Here is a 25,338-nt window from a genome sequence, read left to right as displayed (position 1 = left end):
GTCGTTACTACTTGTGAAGGTGATGTATTAGGGGAACCCCGTCCCCATTCCTTGTCAGTGACGTACATACAAAAAGAGGACCCAGAAACATGTTGCTTTTTAAGTATATCGGGCTTCTGAAAGAACCCTGGTGTGCACCAAACATACAGAGGAAGACTGTTTTGATGGTGAATTCCGGTTTAATTTAGATTCAGTACACTTGGAATGAAAAGGCCAGATGGGCAAAGAACTGGTGCTAAATAACAATGCAAGTTACATTTATTTAAAAGATTCTTTCGTAGCATACCATCTGTTAGCAGAAACAATTTTGCAATTCATATTCATATTCATGTAAAAATATCGTATAACAATATACCAGCAAATACAATGCGTCCATTCAAGTTGCAGATGACGAGAGGCTGGTTCAACATTGCTTCCAAGCTTTTTACAATACAAAACCTACGCAACTGGATGTTAGGCCTGTAAGCCTCGGTTTATGATGGCGTTCCATTCCTATGGCAGCATCGTAAGACAATGTTTTTTGAAAGTCAGAACACGCCCTAGGTCTGTCACCAAACATCAGACCAGTCGTGATTACAGTAAATAGTTATATAAATAACGCCTCTGGGCCATGAAAAAAAAAAAAAAGTATATATATATATATATATATATATATATACACAGTCAGCCCGGTGGTAACTGAGCATGTCTTGCGCTGTGACAACATAATCTTATAACGCAGCACTCGTTCATAGCACGCCACTCAGTAATCTTGATACCGCATATGTCAGGATCATGGTAAACCGTGGGCCCCATGTGTGTGGGTGTAGATTGTCTCACTGTGGACAAACCTTGACTGACTCAGCCTGTGGGAACATTTCCAGACAGTTACACCTCTGGTATTTCTTTAGTACATGATCATGTATGAGACACAGGTTGCTTAAGAAAATGCTACGACAGACGAACGTAGACGAACAAATTGCCATTAGTAGAGTGAGGAAACTTTGTGGTGGATTGCATCACACTAGGGCTGAAACAAAAGTTGTGACTTATTGATGATGTCAAGTGGGAAACTACACAAGCTACACCAGTTAAAGTGACATTCCCTTTAAGAACTGAGAAAAACAGTTCATGCTAACATGCTAGCACGTGGACTTGTTTAGTACAGTATACGCTCATCCATTGACCAGAGGAATTACTGCAGATGGAAGAAATGTTGGTAAACAATTTCACAATGTCCATTCCTGAGGTACCTGCAACGTAGACCGCACTGGAATCATAAAGCAAACTGTACAGCGGCTAATTTTTCCATTTAGTTTTTTTTTATCCCAGCTGGTGCATACAAGAAACATAAGCATGCATCTGAATTTAATGGCAGCCCACCTAACGATTTAATTTCAAGAACGCTCGTCCTCTTGAGGCTGAGCTGAAGCCTATCCCCACTGAATCTTGGCGAGAGGCAGGGTACACTTCAAGACTGGTAGCCAGCCAATCGCAGGAGAGGCAAACCAACTGGTTTAGAGGTAAAGATGGAACAACAGAAGGAGGAAAACAGAGTCAGAGGGTGAGAGAGGGTGCAGTCCTTTCGCAGCCAGGCCCTGGGCAAGAAACAGTGCAAGGCCTGAGCCACTCTGATCAGAGTGCATTCAGATGATAAAGCCTATAAATAGAAATATTAAAGTGGGAGAGGGATAAAGGTTTTCCCTCTCAAATATTGCAAAAGATTGCTTAGACTTCTGCAACCTTTTCAGAAAATTACCACTGAATTGGAACTCCTTTGATCGCTTACAAAAATCCCAAAATGGGAAATTTGTTGATAAAAACAATCATCCATGATCATCAACCATGATTAGAATTCAAAAATAACAACCTTTATCATGTACTTTCTTTTCAATTTCCGGTTCTCTCCACTTTACTTCCTAATTTGCCTGTTAGGTGACGATTTTATTTTCGCTTAGCAATTAGCATGGCTTCTCTGTTTTTCTTCTTCATCCGTAAGAATGATACTTAAAAAATTTGCTTATTTGCTACCATGGAGGCGATGATGACTGACTTTGTTGAAGTGTTTAGCCGCACTAGCGAGGCAGCTAAAGCTCATTGCCAGCTAGCTGCTGCGACGTATCATCGAGCTTCCCTCAACTTCCGACACCCCGCACGTGGGTAATGGGAGCCCATTGCTCCACGTTAATGTGTCTGAGTCCAGCCCAGCCAAGCTTTTGGGGACCATCTTGGTGGTTGGTTCTGAGTTATGGTGGTAAGAATGTTTTGATGAGGCGTGAAATTCTCATCTTGACTCACAAGCTGCGATGCGAAACTGCCTATTTTAAGCCTTGTCTTTATCAGTCGGAAAAACGCTTGCTTCTAAATGGATCATTTCTTCTACTCAGGAAATGTTGTGACTCTTAAAAAGTGAAACTGAGTTGAATACAGTATAGCATAAATTGCCATAGCACGAATATATACCGTCGTGAAACACAAACAAAAAGTGGAATAAATATGCCTCCAAAGTAAATGTTAGCATGTTAGCATTGCATTAACTATGCAAGATGAAATATCAGCATACGTGTCATGAGTGTTTGGTTTTATTTATGTTTGCAGTTGTTAATTTCATTTGAAAATTCTGTGGCAATTAAAGATATGAAAATAGTGAGTTGTGTGAGACACATCAACAACATGAATCACAGTGTGCTGTTGTTCATCCACCCATCTATTTTCTGTGCCATTCATCCTATTCTGGGTTGAAGGGAGTTGGAGCAGGCAAATTACACCCTGGACTGGTCACCACTCAATCACAGGATAGATATAGACCAGTGATTCTCAATGGATGTGCCGCGCCCCAAAGCCGTTTACGATCATCTTTCAATCTGTTGGCCTCGAACTGACCGTGATTTTGTTGCCGTTACGGATGACTGTCGAAATCATTGACTTTGCCAATTCGTAGTCACGGCTAAGCTTCGTCTGGGAGACTTACTTTCGAAAGTGAGGGGCAATTTTATCCTTCACAGACAGCGAGATATGCTTCCGTTTACCAGAATGTTTTCATACGCTGTACTCAGGACCGCGCCGTGTCCCCGGGAGTACAACAATGTACGAGTCGATTAGTAGTGTTGCTAAGCAACGGAGGGGAATACCGCACTGCATATTTTCGTCCATAAGCAGGGTCGCGGTGGCTGTTAGCTTCCCACGGTTTATCGTAACGAAGGCCTTTTCACAATTTATGTGGGAAAAATCTGGTCGTTATAATGAAGTTTAAAGTTATAAAGGTGTCCATCCATCCATCCATCCATCCATCCATTCATTTTCCGATCCGCTTATCCTCATAAGCAAAATCAGCAACTCTGAAATGTGAATGTTATAAGGCTAAAAACATACATGGGTACATTGTAATGATGTTCGACTGTACTGGTACCAATGGTGGTACTCGGACTCACTAAAAGGGTACTTGAAAGAATCACTGCCCAAGTACAGTTCAGTAGTATTTAACTTTTGAGTACGGTTTTCCTATGTTTAGGCAGAGTCTTAGACTGTATTCAAACTGTGCATAATGTTACAGTGACTTCCATAGTTAATTATTTACATAAACACTTGGACCTGCTACACGACGGTATTTTAATGTTGGTCATTATTGTCCGGCAAGTCAACCACTACACTATCAGTGACTCTATCAATAAAAAAAATACATAATGAATTCAATATAATTTGAATGGGAAGTTTGTGAAAAGTTCTGACTGAAGAACGAAAAGTGGAGGTCTCTTGTCAACCCTTGCGTGTCTGCTCGATCAGCACTTACTGACCACAAAAACACACTTGGCAATGGCTTCCACGGGGACTGAGATAATCATCAAAGTGTGTCTTCACCTAACTTCAGCACATGTAGCGCATCTTGAAAAGAAGAAATCCAGTTTCAACAAAAAAGAGGAGTGGTTGGCAAAAAAAAAAAAAAAAGTTAACTCAAACAAGATGATGACTGCTTGCTTACATAAACAATCCACGCGGGTTTCGATGCCGGCAACACTCGATTACGCTGAGGTCAGCCTAGTGCAAGACCTGGGAGGACCCGCGCCTCGCGTGACACTGTGAACCTGTGGCCTCCCGCAATCTTAGATGAGCAAGGCATGTACAGAGTTCAACGACACACTGCGCCCACGTCACTGCATATGTGCGCCTTTGATAAGAGACGGGTTGTGCGTTGCATAACTTGTCTATAATTACGGCTGGAATAGCGTTTGACATGCAGGGCAAACAAATCATCTGGTTTGACAACTTGAAGCGCAATGAGTTTGGCAGATGTGCGCATATGCGTATGAGTTTCTCTGTTGCTGTGAGGCTCGGTTAAAGCTGAGTACACACATATTGACAATCAGGGCGAATTGGAGCACTTTTTCTCCCTTGCATTCAAAGTCAGCAAAAGCCAAGTTATTCAACGTCTCTCCAAGATTATCCTGAGTGATTGTCCTGTGGTATGTGATGTTTTAAGAACGGTTTGTGTTCCAGATCTACTTGGAAAATGGTTTGGGCAGACAATCGTGAATGCTAAACCTGTTCAAAATTTACGATCACAAATCCTGATGGATGTTGTCGACTGATTGTGATTGTGACGTGGAACTGAACGATCGTCTATTACCTGAATTGTTGAGCTACAAGAATGAAGTTTTTTTTTTGTTTGTTTGTTGAGTGCATAAAGTGTCGCACAAGCCCTTCACCCAAAAACTCAATTTGAAGAAATCCCAATTGCAATGTCTTTCACGGGGAAAAAAATCGTCCTGTTGTAATCACTACTTTATCATGCTAGCCAATAATAATAAGATACACTACTCACCCGGAGCTTAGATGATGTGCTAAATACAATGTGTGACGATACAAGTGGCCTAAGACACATTTTTTGAACTCGGCAAATAACTACAAAGATTTATCACATGATTTCACACTTGACTGTTGGGAAGCCACTCCAGATTCCCAACTGTGTGTATACAAGCACATAAAAAGCCATATTTCCATAGTAGTGGTCTCCTTTAGGGTTAATACTATTACATCATCATAAATGCAGCTATATGTCATGTAGAAGACAGGCGCTGCATAGTTGCATAATGTGACCTATTTCTGAAATTCTGTACATTGAGTACAACGCAAATGACGGTGGGCCAAAAATGTCAGAGCCATGATAAAGAGACGCGGTTAACATTTGCACACCTCTCATGTTCACATTTATCAAGATTAACAACATGCAATTATCCCTGGCGTCTGAACAGTCTGGACAAAAAGCCTAAAGCTACAATCTAAAAATATGTGGTCCTAATTTGTTTTTTCTTGATCACTTTACATGAAGCGCTGAGATTCTCTGAGACAGTACATCAACAATGTGAAGCACCGCAAGCATCTGCCGCCCAGAGCGACCCACATTCAAACAAGCTCTCGTGCTGAGATGTTCCTACTCTTTCAATAATCTGGGGGGGGGGGGGGATGTGTCATTTGTGAAAATTCCCACCATTCTTCTGCATGCTTGTGACACAGCTGAGGCTTTTGCACACATGATGTGAGCTGCAATCCAAACTAGACAAAAACATTGCCCTCGGCTTACAGTGGCTCCTGACCTCTTTATTATTTTGAGACCTAAATCAACCAAGCATCCGAAAATAAAAATGCAATGTCATCTGGAGTTATTTTCCACATTAACCCCCCCCCCCCGCCCCCAAAACATCCAAACAAACATAAAAAAAACACAATTTGTTTGTGGATACATTTCAAGCAATCATCCAATGCTATTCTTGAAATTTACAGTGCAGTCAATTAAAAAACATTCTGCCAGGACCAGGAGTGAGCGACACAGTGAACTATTCTGCATCTTGCCATTTTCATTGTACAGTATTTCCAAGGCATCAAGCAAAATAACAATTCATGCTTTTCATTCAGCTCACAGCACTCATAAAGACCACAGCTCCAATTTCCACTGGCCTCACACAAAATATTCAAAATAACATGGGCTGGAAATGAATAAACTATTCCCTCTAACACTCCACCTTACTACACACACTGAAAAGATTGAATTTTATTCATATTTTTTGAAACTTTTCGGCCTATACAGTTACTTCCGGTCTAAAGTCAAGCGCAAACTCCTGAGAAGTTTGGTAACCAAAACAACGGTGGCCAGTTCAGCCGTGAGAAACGCCCATATGAGTGCTTCTAACCAATCATGTGTTGCTTATGTATACGTCACACCAACCATGTGGAAGAAGGCGGGCTGTTGCTAGGGTATGTCCCCGGTTACTTTAAACGGTGTCGAGCCAATCAGATTCCATGCTAACACTTTCCTCTCGCTCACTGGTTGAAATCGAGACTAAAAAGCCCGCCTTAGCTCTTTCCCAATTGGACAAGAATGACATCATTCACTTCACCGAGTTAGTGAGGTGCTGTAGATTGTTGCTACTGTAGTTTGGAGTCGCCAAGACTCAGAACTGTTAATACCCTCGTACACACACCGGACTGAAACATTTTTTTGGGGTTAACATTTCCATTCCAACACTTTATGTAAACTTGTGTATTTACTGTCTCCTATTTGTTTTTGAGACAAAAACAAGATGGAACTTAATTCGCTTCTAATTCTGCTGGAGGCTGCAGAGTACTTGGAAAGAAGAGACAGAGGTATTTGAAGCCAAATTGAAGCGATGACAGCAATTATTCACGTTTTAACTGCAACCCGTACGAAGTGCTGACTTGTGTAGCGGCTAATGCTCGGCACTAAAATGAAGTTTGATATGACATTTTGGTGGTACAGGTATGATGTCACTGTGTCTGGACAATAGGACGTGAAGCAAACGATGGGTGCCAACTGGTCCCCGTGTAGTTTTGTTGTTGTTGTTGCTTTTTTTTTAAATGGACATGTACTTGATAGATATAAGCATTTTTCCCTCTATGCTTAGAAACTCCGGGTATTATGTGTTGCAGAGTGCTGTTATTTTGGAGGAGAAATGGGTAAACAACAGTGACATCAGCTTGTAACATCATGACAGATGCAAAAATGACGGGGCGTTTGTGTGTGCGTGTGTTTGTGTTTCAGCAAGACAATATCACGACTCATTGACAGCTCACGTATTTACTCTATTCTGCATCACTTTTGCAAAAAAAAAAAAAAAAGCACGCTTGTATTTGTTTGTGTCTACAGAGGCAGAACACGGATATGCCTCGGTTTTACCGTACAGTAGCGACTACTCCGGGAAGAAGACGAAAAGCTCAACAATAAGCAGAAAAAGTCCGAACAATAGGTACATCTAAGCACTCCTCTTCTTCTGTGTTTTTCTTTTTGTCCTCCTTCTTCTTCGCATGTCGGTGTGAGTGCTGCTGCTGCAAGCCGGGGGGAGGAGGAGGGGAGGAGTCGCTGTTTTCCTGCACACTGCCATCTCTCTGCTGCCTGGGGCTGGGCTGGGCTCTCTGTTTTGGTTTCTAATAAACACTGCCACGCGTACACTGTCAACTCTAAATGGGCTAAAAGGCTCTCTGCAGCCCCCTTCTTTTTAGGCACCCATACGCACACACCTACCCCTGCATGCAGAGGACCTGCAATCCTTTAATTTCCGCACCTCTCCCTTCACGTGGGTTTCTACTGTATGTGCAGGCTGAATTCAAGTACTGTACAGTCCTTTGGAGGTTTGGGGGGGGGGGGTGCGAATTTGGAGATTGGAGGTTCCGGTAGGGACTCCTGTCCTCCCTTGATGCTGATTGTGCACTTGGTGCCTCTAAAATAGATAATAAATCACCCCACATCAAAATTCCCATATATCCATATGTGCTCCAAAATTTACATACTTCTGTAGAATTGTGAAATATTGACACTTTTTTGATAAGATTATTGTATTTTGCCGGACCACTTGGGTTATCTTTAAATAATGGTGCACATCTCTCAAATTCTGTCAGGGTGTGTCACTTATTAGAACAACTGTATGTGCATTTTAATAACATGCATGCTCGGTTCACTGAAGACTCTTAAGTTGTCCATGAGAATGTGAGAGTGAATGGTTGTTTGTCTATAGTTGTCCTGTGATTGGTCGGCGACCCATCCGCGGTGTACCTCACTGCTCACCTGACGGCAGCTGGCATACGTTGAGGATTAACTGTATAGAAAGTGGATTGGCGGAGAATTATAATGCAATGCTTCTACAAAAATATTTAATGATTTTGCATGCCGTCGCTTGGGCTTGTGTGGGTTTCCTCCAATTACTCCGACTTGTTGACACGTTCCAAAATCATGCTTGTTAGTGTTTTTGAAGACTCTAACTTGCTCATAGGTGTGAATGTGACTGTGAATGGTTGTTGGTCTGCTTGTTTATGCCTTCTCTCACCCAAAGTCAGCTAGGATGTGCTTTTTTGTTTGTATTTCATTTATTGTTGTTATTTATAGTATTTGTGCTTTTAATATTGGCATTTAGCATTCTCTCGTCACCCTGTGTCAAAGCATGCATGCACACAACTCTACTGTTGCACTCGGAGGAGTGTAGTTTCGTCCACCTGAACCCGCTAGCTTCGTCTTACAATCTATGCTCTTCCACATTCCTCTGGGACTGTCTAACAACATAGCACAATTATGTGCGCAGCTGGGTGAGGGGCATGCATGGCGAAGTGGCAGGTGGGTGTGGTGGCTGAAACAGACACCTACCTACGCACTTGGTAGCAAACACCAGCCCACTCGTCCCTCGCCAATGTGAAAGGGAAACACGAAAAACTAAAATTCAATTTTGGGATGTCATTCTGATCTGTGAAATACGTATAAGCTGCAGCAATATCCCACCTTTGTTGGGTTCTGTGTAACACAGATCAATTCCAGATCTTCTATCAAGGCTCTGATGCTGCAATTGTGTAGGATCGCTGCGCAAGAGGCTATTGTTCCTCATAATGCAATGATGACAAAATCATACCTCCATCTCGGTCGCACCGGTTGTGGAATCAAAACCAGAAATGCCTGACATGAAAAAAATGGGGGCTGACTGAGCTAAGTTTATGACAGCAGTTCACTTGTCCATTTGCAACCAATTCTTTTTTTACATAAAATGTCGCACTATCTGTGTATTAACCTTTCAAGGCATGTGTGAGTGATGGGACTTGCCCATGACTTTAAAGAGGAAGTCAAGTAAAAAGAAAAATTTACAATAATATGTTTTATGCGGATCCACTAGCCATAACACTGTATTCGGAGGCGTGATTGGTCAATACCTGAGCCCTGATCAACTGTGATGTCATTTTCAGTCGACAGCAAGTGTCAAAATGGCCGCCCCCTGAGATGGATGAAAACAGCTGGATATTGCTGCTTAATTCATATCCCACAAACATAATATTCATCCAAATCGCGTGTTTAGACGAGTGGAGCCGCTCAGAACAAGTTTTTGTGAAAAAAAGTGTTTCAGTCGACTTCCCCTTTCAACAGACGACTTTTTCTTCATGTCACCCGCATCCCATGGTGCGTCGCCATACAGATGCCTTTCGCACGACGACACAGCTGTGGGAACCGCTGCTTCGCCAGAACAAGGGCCCTCAAACCGTTCGCGAAATGTGAAAGGGCTTGTTGTGTGCCTGCTCCCGCCCCCCCTTCCCACTCCACACTTTTGTTGTCCCTGTTTTTGTTTTTATTGCCACGGTATCCATGACGGCCGCATCAACAAGAGGCCCCGCAGTGTCCTTGCTGTTCCCGGGTCTGCATATCATAACTGGGGGGAGGGGGGGGGTCTCCCCGGAATAACCCTCACGCTGTGGAATTCTGCAGCGTCTAGGCCTCCAGACGTCTGAGGGGCGTGTTGTTATCCACACTGCTGTACGATCAGCATGCATGCCATTTGTTGGTGTGGGCAAGGCGGGGGTGTCCTGAAATGACTTTTTTTTTTTTGGACACATGCCACATCAGACTGAACTATGATACTCTTGTCTTCACCAAGCTTGCATTTTGTTGCAAGAGTGTGAGGAGTGGTTTTACTCATATTTGAATTGGGTCCACTTACAAATTGAGTGGGACGTGGATGCATTTCTGTTATATAAGAAAGTCAATTGGAAGCAAAGTAGCGGCTCAGTTTTCCAAACTCACTTCACTTGTGATGACTTTTAGAGTCTTTGGGTCAGATGATCAACAAAATATTCAAGGAAGCCTTTTATGTTGACGGGTGGTGTCTTCTCTATGGTGCTTAACAGGAACAGCAATGGCCAAACATAAAGCGTAATCAGTCCAAATTTTCTGCGACTCTGAATTGGTCCATATTGACCATACATAGTGATTTGCCGAGCTAGTGCGGAATCAATTCCCAATCAATGTCTTTTTCAGAGTCACACTGTGACTGACTGACTTCAGTTCAGGGTGTAGTCTGCCAAAACATGCACATCGTATTTTGAGACTCATCTTCATCTTTTGTCTGTTTTCTTTCAGATCGTCACACAATGAGCTGGAGAAACACAGGTAAGGCTGCATTTCAGGTTCGACTGTGTTGTGTGTTTGTGTGCACGTGTGTGTGTGTGTGCGTGCATGTCTCTTCAGCCAACAGTTGCAAGTTCCACGCACTCCAGGAGAGTAGATTGCTGCAGGTGCCACAGATGTCTTCTTCAAAGAGCAGGAGATTGAATCAATTCCATTTTTTTTTCGTGAAGCAGAAAAACAAACAGATCATACGTTCTCAAACAGTTGGCTGTCATACTGATAAGATATGTCTTGGTTTCACTTCCTTGTATGGAAATACAGGTAATCCTGTAATGAGTGTAAATCGAAATGCTGCTCCATTGAAGAGAAAAATGAAGTCATGAAATTGCCTCTATTAGTGCTGCTTTTTTTCTTTTGCGTCAAGGTCAACCCCGAGCTGCTTTCATTGACTCTTAAGAAAAAAAAAAGCCTGGCCAAGAGGATTTAGGAAACAGCTGATGTGACTATCAGCATGTGAGCCGAGGTAGCAATGGGTGTGTGAGGTCGAGTGTTTGTACGCGTATGTGAAACACAGTCATCCACGTTGAAGGATTAGTAAGTCACATGTCTGTGAATGGACGTGCTGAACGGAGGAGAACATGCATGGGCATATTCCACCTTGAGACAAGACGGAGAAGTGTGATTACGCTGCAGATGTTGAGACACAAGAGTTACCTCATGTCCGACCGCGGGTGTGGTTATGGACAAAAGCTGTATGACGTCCACACGCAAGCCAACGCATACCAGTAATACCCCCTTGAAGCATTTTCCTTATCGTCATTATCGCTCTGATGACACATACACATCGGTATGATTAAAATGTTATTTTTATGCCCGCTACAGAGTCCAAAACAAAGTTCAAAGTCCGTAGAGTATTAAGGACATGCCAAAGTAACAGGTGGCACTATAGCAGCAAACTGAAATGACCAGTCAGAGGCACTTAGGAATGTGTAGACCTTCGCCAAGGTGAAGAAAATATTTTTTTTTCTTCAGGTGTTTGTGAAAAGGTTATGTTGTACTTTTTGCGTAATTTTGCGAAATAACTAAGAAACATACCAAAAAAATGGTAATCGGTCTCACCTGCAAAACAAGCCTGTATTTTGCCAGTCAACATACTCAGTAAAAATGAAATAGCTTTAGCCGCCCCCCCCCCAAAAAAGACTAAAAATGTGTTTCATTTTAAATTTCCTTCTGCCTCTGTATTTTTCTTCACATCAAGAGCATTAGGAGAGGAAGTCCTGTCCAAATACTTCCTAACGCTCTTCATCCAACTGTCTGTAGATGTAGCCTCAGACAACAGTGGCCAACATGCAGGCAGAAAATGAAATCAAGCCCAATTATTTGACTGGACAGCTGTAAAAGCCTGTGTTGCATTGGAAGCATTATTGACCTGATTATTGCATGATTCAGTTTAGCACCCGCAGCGGCTCCTCTTGTTGTCTGTTGTCTTTTTAAGAGGGAGGAAATGTCATCGCATTTGACAATAAAGTTGTACTTGACTTGATTTGACTTGATATATATATAAAAATAAAAATACCTTTGAAGCAACAATGACTCAAACAAAGAAGAATGAGTCTTTGATGAGTCTCGCAGATAATAAAACAAATCAACGTAGAGCCTCAGTCGATGTTATCAGTCAGTTGTTGATTCATAAACATATTGTAAGACGTCAGCTTTCCTGCTCAACCAGCTCCATAAGTATTTGGCCACCCGAGATTAATCTGCTGCCGGGCCGGTATCGTTTCCAAATAAAACCTCAATCGCCTGCCCCTCACGCCTTCGGATGCACTCCAGGGTGGCGTTACTATTTGAGTCCTGACTCACCGCCTTTGTTCGGTCAAATTGAGGTATCCTTGTACTCGACGTTCACGTGGTTGGCAAGGTGACAACTGGAGATCGACTTGACATGCCACAAGGCAGTAGTGGTAGTAGTGATTCAATGCCCAAATGCATGCTCGGTTAATTAAAGACTTTAATTTGTTTGTAGGCGTGAATGTGAGTGTGATTGCTTGTTGGTCCTCATGTGCCCTGCAGTTGGCTAGTGACCAATCGAGGGCGTACTCTGCCTCTCACCCAAAGCCACGCTGTGATAGGCTCTGGTTAACCATGACCCGAGATGAGGACACGCGGTATAGAAAATGAATGGTCGGATGGCTGCATGGATGGATCCAGGAAGTGAGCGTCCAAAGGAAGATGATAAGCTAAATTTGAATTGTTGGGGGATTTTGTCCATTTTGCCATGAGCATGTGACATTTTTATTTGCTTTCCCATGATACAATTTTGGAAAATAGCTGTCCTTTCAGTTTTAACCTGTCATTCATCTTAAATGTAGGATACATTTTTAACAGAACAATCATTCAACTGAAAGCACTCCTTGAAGATTTTATGCTAGCGGAGGTGTGGTTTTTTTTTTCCCCCCTCTCAAAGGTGCTTCTGCAAATATTTTCTTGACATTATTAATAGCAAACTGGCTGGCTCTCACCAAGCTGTCTGCTGTTTAAGAGGCGGGCTGCTTGTATTTATGTCCTGTTATCTGGGTGGGTGCCAGCAGCGTCCGACAGGGCCCTGTGTCCTGATGCGACCTGCTTATCTGCTGCAGCCCGAGTGCAGCTGTGATGCTCTCGCTTTCGACTCTCTCATCGGTGACTTTGCTGCTGCTTTTTTTTTTTTTGGAACAGGCCTGCATGAGCAAGAACTTACATATTGCTGTGAAACCAAAATGCCATGTGGCTTGTCTCTACTGGTTGGCTTCCTTCCTATTTCTGACTTGGGCTGACAATTCGTCCTCCCTGCATGCTTCCTTTTTTTTTTTTTTTTTTTCTTGTGACATCAAGACACGGTGAAGTTGCAGAGGTTGTTTTCCAACATGTCACCTGTTTACTGGAAATGTGAGTCCACTCGCGTGCGGCTGAAGGTCTGCTTTGTTTGTGCATGCTTCCCTCAATTGACTCTCGGATTTACGCCTTTATTTTTATCGCCGCCCATGTTTGCTCTTGGTTTCATTTCTCACAGCGCACATGACAAGCGGGATGTCCAAAGTTTGTCCAGCAAGTTTCATTATCCTCTGGGTATACAGTCGAGCCTTTTAAAGGTTGAACCTAATCCGTGACAGGACGCTGGTTGACCTGAAGCTGTTCTCATGTCATACCATCATATATTACTCCTATCTTATCTAACTATAAAAGGCATAAATCTGTAACAAAGTTAACCTCAGTTATATTGATACTGTATGGTAAGCACTCGTTAAACGCTCTTTGAATTTAAATGAGTAATCTTGTGATTTGAAATGAATTGTAACACCAATGTAAGATAAAACGTTAAAACAATAAAGCACTCTAAATTTGACATTGGGAAACTCCATTGGGACTGGTTGGATTTCTCCTCTCGCGCCTCAAAAACTGTAAGAAAAATGAAAACATGCACGTAATGTTTTCTGTGGTATGCTAACATCTCACATGACAATCGCCACTCAAGTGTAGTATCTCTTTCAACGTGTACTTTAAACCAATGTTTTTTATTTGGGTCGCATCACGCTTCACGCATGTCTGACCCCCCCCCAAAAAAAAACAACGCTCGCTGGCGGCACCTCCTCCAGCTCTTGTTTTTTTTTTTTTTTTTTTTTTTTTTTTTAAACCAGCTGCTTAAAAAGACGGTGTGTCCATGTCAAATAGTCACTGACCCTCCCTGCTTTCCCGACTGCTCAGGAACCTGTTGGGAAATGCTAAGCGCTAAGCAAATTTGAGCCACGTGCTGGCTAGCTAGTGCAGTTAAAGCCTGCCCTTCCAGGGTACGAAGCCTTCTCTTCCTCTAAATCACGAATCCTTGCTTCCGTGGCAACAAATAAGATGCACTTGTGATAAGTATCATTATCATGAAAGGAGGACAAGGAATAGCGAATCATGTGACACATATGAGAAGACAGAGAAGCCATGCTAACCGCCAAACTATGGCGAAACGGAGAGGCACGTCACATATTAATGAGTGCCTTGGTTGTACAGCACACGTTGAAAAGAAGTCGCCGCATTACAGCGGAGAGTAGTCAAGCATGAACAGTTAATTGGGAGAGAAAATAATCAGTGTCGAGAGAGAAAATAATACCTCAGCTTAGTTAGCAAGCACACATACGACAGCGAACCAGAAGTTAATCGGGAAGATACCTCATACATCAGCCATGAAAAGCTTATATAATCGAAGATATTATAATAATAATAATAATAATCATAAAAATAGTAGATTACATATTTATTCTATGTGCAAGGTTATTTGTGTTTGCAATAATTTGCACGCTAGACTGCTGAGTTTTAATTTTGAGTTTTGAGATCTGTACAATAAATGCTCTCAAAATGACATGAATCTTTGTTTTTTCTTGTTGTTTTAACATTTTTTTTTCTCAATTTAGCTTAGCTAAAGAAATATTCAGAAATACTTTCATTCTAATTTTTACAAGGATGTTAATGTGATTTTGCGATATTTACTGTACCATTAACATGAAGGGATTCACTTCATACCGTGATATAAAAGCGCGAGTTGTGGTCTTTCAATATTTCAACAAATTTTGCATGGCCGGTGGTCCAGTGGTTTGCGCGTCGACCTCACAGTGCAGAGGTAATTCCAGCTGCGGCTTCCCTCTGTGGCGTTTGCATGTTCTCCCCGGGCCTGCGTGGGTTTTCTCCGGGTACTCCGGTTTCCTCCCACATTCCAAAAACATGCATGGCAGGCTGATAGAACACTCTAAATTGTCCCTAGGTGTGAGTATGAGTGTGCATGGTTGTTCGTCTGTGTGTGCAACAGGTTCAGGGTGTCCCCCGCCTACTGCCCGAAGAATGCTGGGATAGGCTACAGCACCCCCGCAACCCTTGTGAGGATAAAGCGGATCAGAAAATGGATGGATGGAGAAATGGATGCTGACTTATCACTTGACATCACTCATGATGCCAGTTTGACCTCCAAGTATTTGTGTGACTTTTAAGGCATCTTTCTCTCCCCCACCCCCATGTATTTTGCTCAGTTTATGAATTGTACAAATCGAGGGTACCACTGTACATCCCGCCACAGCAACTGTGCAGCAACTGTTGGGCTTTCAATTTAAATTTACTTTTGAATGCACTTGGCCACGCTCTAAGCTTCCCTCTAATTAAATTTACTCTCCCGGTGTCTTGCGCTCCCAGCTGTGATAAATGACTTATTTGGCTTTGGGAAGGGGAGGGAAGAGGGGTGGGGGGGCTCTTGAGTGAAGCCGGCCTCATGAATGCAAGTGTGTGTTTGAGTTATGGCGTGATGGCTACTCTACCGCCTTCGTTTCTGCTCTTTTTCTATCTCTACAGGCCACATCTGCTTTTTCTGTTACCTTCTCCTCATTCCACCTCTACTTTTTCACCCCATAAAAGTCACTGAGTCAGCAGAAACCTGAGGCGGTTAGGAGAGGGAGAGCAGCACCCCCCACCCCCCACACCCTTCAACCCTCCCTTCTCTCACAGAGGGCCTTTATCGCTGTTATCCGGCTTCTATGCCAACACTCATCTGTGCCAGTCGCTCTTCTTGTGAAGTTATAAATCCTCTCTTGTGACCCACTGTTGATGTGGATGGTGGCTGGTCGGACAGTTTAAATGCAGATTGCATCCCGCTATGGGAATGCAGTCGAGGTCATTTCAGGACTTGTGTCATGAAAAGACGTTACAGCAGCACAGCGATATTCCAGGCATTTTTTTCTTTTTCTTTTTTTGGGGGGTAGGGGAGAACATTTATGTGGCTCATTACTACATCTGGCCTTTGTGTTTAACTTCCTCAAAATGCCACACCGTCACATACATTCCTCATGAGGGTGTAGTGACCCGCAGACAAAGTCATGTGCTATGCGCAAAACATCCCCAATCTTACGATGCATCGCAATGCACTGAAAAACAGCTTCATAAATAGTCGGCCCTACTTTTCGTCGGTTGAAATGTAAAGTCTCCCACTTGGCAAATGATTTGTGGACATTGTAAAACATAACCCGGGAATAGAAAAGAAACATATGCGCCGTCTCCTTTCTACACGGCAAACAATTCATCAAGGATATGATCCACAGATTTATGGACAATCAAAGTCACTGTGAGTGACAGCTCTACTAAGAACGGTTAAACAGTGGGAGAATCCTGCTTCAAATTTCATGCAGCTGCGCACACAACAAAGAAATGCAGCTGCACGCACTTGTTTGGGGGGGGGAAAAAAAAACAAAAAAACATGCCTTTGAGAAACATTGCGTACGTGCTAGTTGCGTTCCCAGAGGCTAAGATGGCTGTCTTTAGGTTGATTTTTATATCCAAGTGTCCTGTCACAGAGGGCTAAAATGCATGAAATGAATAGTGACACATTCAATATGTGTTTCCTGTTTTTGTTTTTAAATCTTAAAACAGATGGATTCTATGAGGCCAAATGCAATCTGTTGCAGGAGACTGGCCCACTTCCAATTTGCTCACTTCGCCACCTATTTAATGAGGAATGTACTTATCCATCATCTGTTTTCCAAAGCACTTGTCCTGATTCGGGTTGCATGTGAGCTACAGCCAAGTGGATTTGGACAAGTAGCAGTGAATCACATAATAGCCTTTCACCCTCACCTTCATATCGATGGACAATAGAAAGTCCTTGAGGAAGCTAGCATAACACGCCTGTATTTTGAACGTGGGAGGAATGGATGGAGCTGAGACTTGAACCCCTGAACAACAGAGCTGCGAGCCAGACATGCTCACCACAAGTTCTGCTATTGGTAGAGCGTAACACTGAGACTCAACTTGATCTATGAATCATAAAGGTGATGTTATGAGTCATGCTGTAATTTGCTGCGTCAAAAGTAGCACAATATGAATAGTCAATGATAAAACCAATAAAGCTGTGCACCTTTGATACAAGTGACAATGCATGTACAGTAGCAGGTAGCAGCTAGCGCTAGCCTGTTAGCACTCCATCGTGCCTGGCTTTAATATCGCTTCTGTAAACTCTTTTTGTCATCTTGCTGATACGTGCAAAGTTAAGTCTTAGATGCGCGATGCACTTATCCATGCTACTGGGAATTTCATCACCCAAAAATCTTTTTAAAGACTTTTTTCATTGGTTTTGTCAGGTCAAAGCCTGGAGGACAGTCTGGCACATGGCTAAAGTGTAAAAAAAAAAATCAGCAATCCACTACTGGTGCTTCTCAGGTGTAACCGCTCCATGGCGGCGAACGTCATGTTGCTGTGCGGGTAGCAAAACGTTCGCCAAACAGCTGATGCTTGTAAAAAAGGGGGTAAAAGTGAAGTTTGCACTTTAATTAGGCGCAAGCTTTGCATCGGGGTGTGTTGGAGTGGCAGGAAAACAATGAAAGAACACATGAGGCTAACAGCAGGGAGGAAAGCAAGCTGGCTGCTTTGCATGCAGGCGGAGGCTGAGACATTCTTGAACGTTGCCATAGGGAGGGACGTGGCCGCTGTGTGTGGAGCAGCCAGCCTGAAATTTAGGTCAGCAGAGTATGCACACAGATGCTAGAATGCAGTGTTAAGTAAGAGGGGCCTTTTGCAGCAGGGAGAGGGGTTTTTTTTTTTTTTTTTTTTTTTTTTTTTGCGCACGGGAAGTCACCAAGGCTGACAATTACTGCAATACTCGATGGCCACAGAACGTTTTCTGTTGTTCAGGAAGGTGAAAAAAAATTACAAAAAGAAATGTGAACCTTGTGAGGTGGAACGCAATCTCTTCCGGATTACTTGTTTGCAGCTCTTGTGTTTTGCAAAGGTCAAAACAGCAAAATGTGTTTCCGGTTTAAACGTCTTTATGAAGCTTACTTGTCTTTTTTTTTCCACCACCCCCCCCCACCCCCCAAAAAAAAGCCAAGGAAAAAGGAAACACACAAACTCATGAGGCATGCTTTGGTCTTTCCAGATTTTCTGAAATCTTGCCTGACTTTGTGCATGATGGTGGTCCACAAACACAAAAGTATACAGGAAACGATACTCAGCAGAGGTCTCGTAAAGAATGGCGTTCCATTTTTTATTGTAATACTTGAGGCAAAACAAAACCGAAACGCCATCAAATAAGGCCAAACTGCGACTTCATCAATTAATGCTTACGAGTGTGACAAGAAAACAATTTGAATCGGAAAATCGGTCTTGACTTAAAAGATACGAGCGCATCAAATTGATTCCGAATCGAATTGTTCCACTTTGAAATGCATCACGCTACGAATTGAATCGTCTGTGAGATAACAGGAAACTCATCGCATTATACCGTCTCAAACTGAGCCGTCCCAAATCTAATCTAATTGCAATCCCGCTGAATGGACCCGATGCGTTCTTGAAATATCATTTATAAGTATCAAAGTTGCGTATCGAATCATTTTTTACTGGAGAGGTGCACACCCCTGATGCTCGCTGAACTGAGGTTTCATAATGGGCTCAAAATGTTTGTCTATTTTCAAAAGCCTATTATTATTATTATATTTAAAAAAAAAAAAAAAGGTTACTCATGCAACTTCAGTGCGCTCAACTTCAGTGGCTGTACTGTGCCTTCGTTTTACCTTCCAAATTTGTTCCGCTCCTCCGCTCGGTTGGGTGGCGCCCACACCACTGTTCCTAATCCCGTGTTACAGTAAACATTGATGCTGAGCTCTTCTGTCATGTCACAGGATTCCTGTGTGCTAATCATTGACAGGGCTACGTTCGAAAATCTGAGCGCGTCCATGTCAGGGGAATGTGTTTATTGAGCTCTCGGAACTTGTCCGTGCTAGTCCGTCCCGACATGTGGAACATGTACCTCCTGCGAGCTCACAGCGGAAGGCAATTACCGTCCAAGTCTGTCATTTGACATTGTGCTGAAATGATTCTGAGACGCACAGGGAAAGCCTTTCTTTAGCGTCCTCCTCTCCTTTCTGATCTGCTTTTCTTTTTGCTTTGCACGCGCTCCTCTTTAGCTTCTATTTGACATCTGCTTTCCTCTTAAGACCAGTGTAAGCAGCCTGCGCTGAGGAAGGGATTTTGTCATGATCCGTGTTCACACAGGGCTTGTATGTTGAAGGAGGAAAAAAAAAAAAAAGTCAAATGACCTGCGCTCACATGGCATTCCCCAAGCACGCGGCAATGGAAATACTCCTTTCGAAACACGAGCACGCTTCGCTTTCCTGTTGTTCAATCGCCGAGTTTCGAGTGCTGAGTGAAGTAAATGCCGCTTGCGTGTCAGCGCACAGTCATGTGAGAACGCCGGCGTCATGTTGCCGCCGTCAAGAGATGGTGTTTATGGGGGACGCGTACACGTCTGTCTCGTCTTGCAGTTGTCGCTGGGCTGAGAGATGGTCGGGGGGGGGGGGCGCGGATGACAGAAAACAAACACGTCTTGTCCCTGTGTGACTGACATTTCATATCAAGGCGAGAGAGGCCTCTCACGCTGCACCTCTCGCGTGCATGTGGGATACATGGCCACTCTCACGTCCACGCTTGTTTTCACAGGCAGCACATGTGATGTGAGTTAAATGTAAACACGTTGAGGGCAGGGCGACAGGGAGACTGATGAGGAGTTGCTGAAAGGCCCACTGTAGACGTGTTTGGATGGCTATTGGCTACTTGGCCCCGGGGTAGGTTCCTTCACCGGCCCCGAGCCCTCCTCCGCACAAATGTGCCGCGTGCGCACCGGAGACCTGCCGGCCAGATGTGGAACCACCACAGCTAGGCTAGCCTAAATTACACCAGTTGCACCGTGGTGATTCACACTCACGCGAGGTGATTCACTTTGACTGCCAAATAGGCGGCTGAGTGCGGGGGTGGGGTGCCGGGGAGCAGTTTCTGTTTGAAAGCCAAAAACAACATTTTCGTACCGCAGTAGGATAACATGATTGGAAGAAAGCCTCAAGGGCAAAGTACCGTGCATTATATTTTCTTTCCCACGGTTCATCTTAAGTAAGACATCAGCAAATTTTGCCACATCAAATGAGGAAGTTCGGCTTTGAATTATGCCGCAGTTTAGTGAAGACTACCGACTGGCGTAAGAATAGGTTGCCACACAGCACAGGAAGGCAGGCCGGATTACCGCCGTACCTGCTGTTTTTCATTTGCTTGTTTTATATTTATGCCATAATCAAGTATTTACCGTCATTAGGACTTCACAACTGCATTCGCAGATGTTTATGATCGAATACCTCCGTTCTGTTCCGACTTCTTGACAAATTCGTTTTCCGTTGTCGGTGTAATTACACTCCAGACCAATAGGTGGCAGCATATCACGAGGCCTGTTTTCACCAGGTTATTGGAACACTGTGACTTGTGCCGAGGTGTGAGTGTGAGCCTGCATAGTTGTTCGTCTCTGTGTGCCCTGCGATTGGCTGGCAACCGGTTCAGGGTGTGCCCCGCCTACTGCCCGAAGGCAGCTGGGATAGGCTCCAGCACGCCCGCCACCCTCGCGAGGATAAGCCGATCAGAAAATGAATGGATGGATGGATGGATGATTTGTCAAAACTCTGAAAATGTTCACCCAGGTGGTACGATTCTGCTCAGCACATCCATGGATTCTTGTCATCCTGTGATTTGATATACTGACTTCATGTTATCGATGGGGCGGACATGCATTTTGCTGATTGCCTGACACAGAACTATCACACGACACGATGCCTTTTCTTAAACAGATTCTGACACGGTGTCATGTTTGTCTTTGTTGAATCCATTGGCGGGGCTGACCTTGTCACGCTGCTATGATGTTACACGGTTTATGCAGTTTATTCTTTATCTTAATCAGATAAAGGTGGCCAATCATAACATTATTAGCTGAGCCCAACTGGCATCTCGTGCCATGACGGTGTAAAGTTCAGGTGCTTCTACAGCTGCCAAGATGATCCTCATCCTAAAATGTTATTTTGTGGGCTCAAACCCCAGAGACCTGGATTTTTTCTTTTCTCCGCAAGAGCGAGCGGTTTGAGGAAACGCTGGAAAAGGGGAGCGGGTGGGGTGGGGGGTGGGGCTCCCGATGACTGTTGACCTTCATTTAGCCAGATTGGCTGTGTGCCAATCAAGCCACTCGTTCCTCTGCATACGGGCTGAGGAATTTGCTGGGCCGCAGCAGCCTCATTAAGCGGCGCAGCGAACGAGCGAGTGAGGGTTGAGGGTCTGTTGTTTGCACTGGCTGGCCTTCTCATAACCTGCCCCCCCTTTGTGCACTCATAAGTCCCTGCTAGAATGAGCTGTTGTCTCCAGGATAGTGTCAGACCGGCCATGTTCACGTGACGTCTCTGGTACAGCTCACACAAACACAGCTTTTGACGTTGACTTAAAATAGTCATTGTTGTTTGTCGACCAAGGGAATCTTGTGAGAACGGCCCGATCCGGACCCGCGTAACCTTGGAGCGCAAGTCAGCAGTTTAAATAGCTTGCTCCAGTTTCAGCAAAGTTCCTTTTCCGCTCTCTGCTTTGGCTTTCTTTTGGCACTCAGCCGCTCATGGAGGGAGGCGGTGAGGGAAGGCCAGAGATCAGACACAACTCATCCCGTGGTAGTACGCACGTGAGAGCAGTCAGGTGGTTGCCTCACTGCAGACGTGACTCCACGTCAAATTGAATTGCAGACTTAAGCCAGCGTCTTGGATTTTTCTTTTGCAGGCGAAACAATGCACGCTTGTGCAACAGTTGTTTCGCGTTTAGACCGCAGGTGTCAAACTCAAGGCCCGGGGGGCCAGATCCGGCCCGCCAGGTCATTTTATGGAGCCCGCGAAAGCAAATCATATGTGTCAACTTGCTAAAATCTGTAGCGAAATGTCAAATTGTCATATGTAATAAATAACGTTGAGAATTTGCAATAAATTTGCTCCCCAGTTACACTCACTTGAACAATAATCGAACAAACTATTAGAATTGACTGATTTCAGAACTAGTAATCAGTTTTTTGTGGACAAGTAATAATTTTGTGGTTTCACTGTCATAGCGGCCCTCTGAGGGAAGACGTAACTCCAAATTGACGGACAATTAGACGGACACTCTAAAGCTATCCTTTTTAAAAACTACCACACCAGGAACCATTTTCAAATGTTTCATCAAACAAAAGCCCCAAGAAATTCTTATCCTTTTACATCTTTAACTAACTCTTGTAAACGTCGTTTCTGACTGCGACAGTATTTATGACCTCCGAATCAAAGAGCTTCCACTGTTGAAGCCAGACAAATTGGAAAATGTGATGTGATTCAGACCCCTGCATACCAGACGCTGCAATCTGTCCGCTCTCCTTCATGTGCACAACATTGTGGTGCCACACTTTGCTTGGCTGTTTTGGGCCATCTGATAAACATAGCGTGACCAGGGCTTGACTTGGGAATAACAAAAGTGAGTGAGGCGGGGTGGGAGGGAGTCGGAGTCACATCCCCCTAGAAATGAACTGTGCTAAATACGAGTGTGCGTCTCCTCATTGGGTAAGCACGTGCCTCGGCGAAGAAGCTGTCGACGATCCTGCGCCAGTTTTGACCTGGTCCTGTCTGATGCATTGCGAGCTTTTCTTCGACACAGTCACAATAACACCGCAATAAAAACATGTAGTGCTTGAGGAAGGTCTTGTCCAGACTTGTTGAAAGTCAGGATGCAGAATGTCAATGGTAAAACAAGAGCGTAATGCGAGGCCCAAAACAACTCTTTGGATGTAAAGGAAGACATCTTTTGACTTATCCTTGGAGCCTTAAGAGACAATCTACACCACTAAGATACTCCAGGAGACTGATTGGTGGTTTCTAGTGGAACTGGTTTTATGTTTTCCAGAAGGAAAAAGTGCAGGAAAGAAATTTGAAAAAGGTAAAATTTTACCGGAATCGTTCAACTATTTTTCAAGTTCATTTTCCATTAAAAATGAACATTCAGATTGTTGTTGCCGTTGGTAGATTTTGCAGTCTCTCCTTTTTTTTTAAGGGAGCAATCATATTACCATGACGACTTGGCCAGATCTGCTGATGAAGATCGTGTGATATTATTTAAAGCTGCAGAACAGCATTGGGCCCGAGATTGTCGAGAAGAGGCTGGCCCCCCTGAGGCATACTTCGATGTTTACTCCTTTTATAATCACACAGGATAAAAAGCACACTGTAACAGCAACCCCATAAAGCTCCATCGTGCAGAGATGTCACAAGGACACCTCAACAGCAGACGTTTGTGGTACTAACCAAGTCTATGTTCTTCCGGCACCCAAACCAACACCTTCCAGACTGAACCACTGCTGCCCATCGTGGGGCTAATTATGACTCATTATTTTACATTTCTTGGTGGAGGGTAAACAAATTCAAACCCAAATATCTTGTCAAGGTGTCTTTTTAGTGCTCCCATTAAACACTGTAAATGTGGTTTATTGTCAGACCATGTTTCCCCCCCCCCCCTCGTCTAGAAGAAGCTTTATATTTATTGATTATAATTGTGTTACATTAGACTTGTGACCAAACCAATTCAACTTTTTATCTTCCATTACAACATTCAACTCCAGGGGCCCTCTTTCGGTAGACGGGCTCTCATGCGCTCGGCCTAAAATCGGGCGTAACTTCATTTTCGTGGCAATGCAAGTCTAGTCTAGCATCTTTGGAGCCAGCCGCGTTGCGACCATTTGGGCGTTTCGGCACACGTAGTGGCGTCGCCTCTGAATCATCCAACAATTTGGTAACAGAAAGTAGTCTGCGCTCAAGGTAAAAACGGGCGCCTTGTCATTTTCATGTCGGGGCAATGGACTAATTCAGCGTGTTTGTGAATTTGATAGTGGGCGTTTCTGCCTCGCCCTCAGCGCATCTGCAAATTTGGTCACAAAAAAGAAAAATAGACTACATTTTTGATTTTTCAAAAGCTAGTTTCTTTTGCAGCACAGTTTAGGGTCTAACAGGATTTGGGTGTTTTTAATCGAGGTGCTGGATGACAGATTCTTTGCTGTGCCGAAATTTATGGTGCAAAGCACTGGATTTCATTCATAAATATGACATCAGCGTTGAACATTTCCACTGAATCACTGTACAAATCAACTCTTTGGACCAATTACAATCATTAACCATTTTAAAAATATTCTAATAGCATCCCATCTCTTTTGGCTCAAAATCTTGTACGCTGACGTCTGGATTAGTCTGCACTTCGCGCTCGATTTAGGAAAATAGGGCTACTTCGTTGTTGCCACTGTGTAAGTGGCGAATGAACCCTTAATCGTGTCAAAACAAGCCAGCCTGCGACAAGTGATGTCCAGTTTTTCAAAAAAATTGACCTTGAAAATTTCTCAGTCACCGGCTTCACATACAGGAATCCCACTCGAGTACCTCAGAATGAATCAGTGGCTGGCATCATCCAAAGCTTTCTGGCTCATTCTGTTTCTTGAATCGAGAGCTTCACAGAACATCAACATGATGTCAAGCTCCAGTCATAGCTCCACTATCACAACATTAATCTGCTCAGGGCGAGACTTGCATGAAAACTGGTGTTTTCATGAACAAGAGAAGAGTGATCCTCCCATTCCGTTAAAAGAGTGTTCATCCCTGTCGCGGATCAAGCAAATGTAGCCGCCATTTGCCCATCTGCGGCTAAAAGTAATGGAGGGAGTGCATCTGTATACACATTTCTAGTTGTTACATGCCAGCTAAATTATGCGGTTACCGGTTAGGTGTTTCAGTGAGTAAGTCGTCAAAAAATGTCCATTTTCTTGGGGGCAGAAGCGGGTAGTCAGGCGAGTGTACGAGGCAACGCCTTGTTTTTGTTTTTCTGAACAAGAGAGGCAGACGGGGGAAGTGGGGTGCAAGAATCTTGCCCATTGGCTCAAGTTACCCTTTGGATGATGTGTATGGAGCGCTGCCTGGTGCAGCTGAGCACACTGCGCTCAAAGAGCCCTTTTTTTTTTTTTTTCAAACCGAGAGAAAGTCATCCACTCGCTCGAAGCCCGCTCCCTTCCAGAAAAACACCAATACCACCCCCCCCATCCCCCCCCTCCCTGCTGCCAACCCCCG

At 43.8% G+C, this 25,338-nt stretch overlaps 1 protein-coding gene across 1 annotated transcript in view; it reads left to right on the top strand.

Moving 5' to 3' along the window:
- Positions 1-6,375: 6,375 nt before the first annotated feature.
- mxd4 (MAX dimerization protein 4) overlaps positions 6,376-25,338 on the top strand; it is a 27,323-nt gene continuing 8,360 nt past the window's right edge. The window contains exons 1-3 of the mRNA XM_019861969.1: positions 6,376-6,618; positions 7,139-7,238; positions 10,379-10,408. Of these exons, the coding sequence (XP_019717528.1) occupies positions 6,555-6,618; positions 7,139-7,238; positions 10,379-10,408 (194 nt within the window). The 5' untranslated portion in view covers positions 6,376-6,554. The remainder of the gene's footprint in view (positions 6,619-7,138; positions 7,239-10,378; positions 10,409-25,338) is intronic.

The sequence above is a fragment of the Hippocampus comes genome, unplaced genomic scaffold, assembly GCF_001891065.2.
Source record: "Hippocampus comes isolate QL1 unplaced genomic scaffold, H_comes_QL1_v1.1 scaffold7, whole genome shotgun sequence".
Classification (NCBI taxonomy): Eukaryota; Metazoa; Chordata; class Actinopteri; order Syngnathiformes; family Syngnathidae; genus Hippocampus; species Hippocampus comes.
The sequence above is the reverse complement of the archived record's forward strand: the minus strand, read 5'-3'. Positions and strand labels throughout refer to the sequence as shown.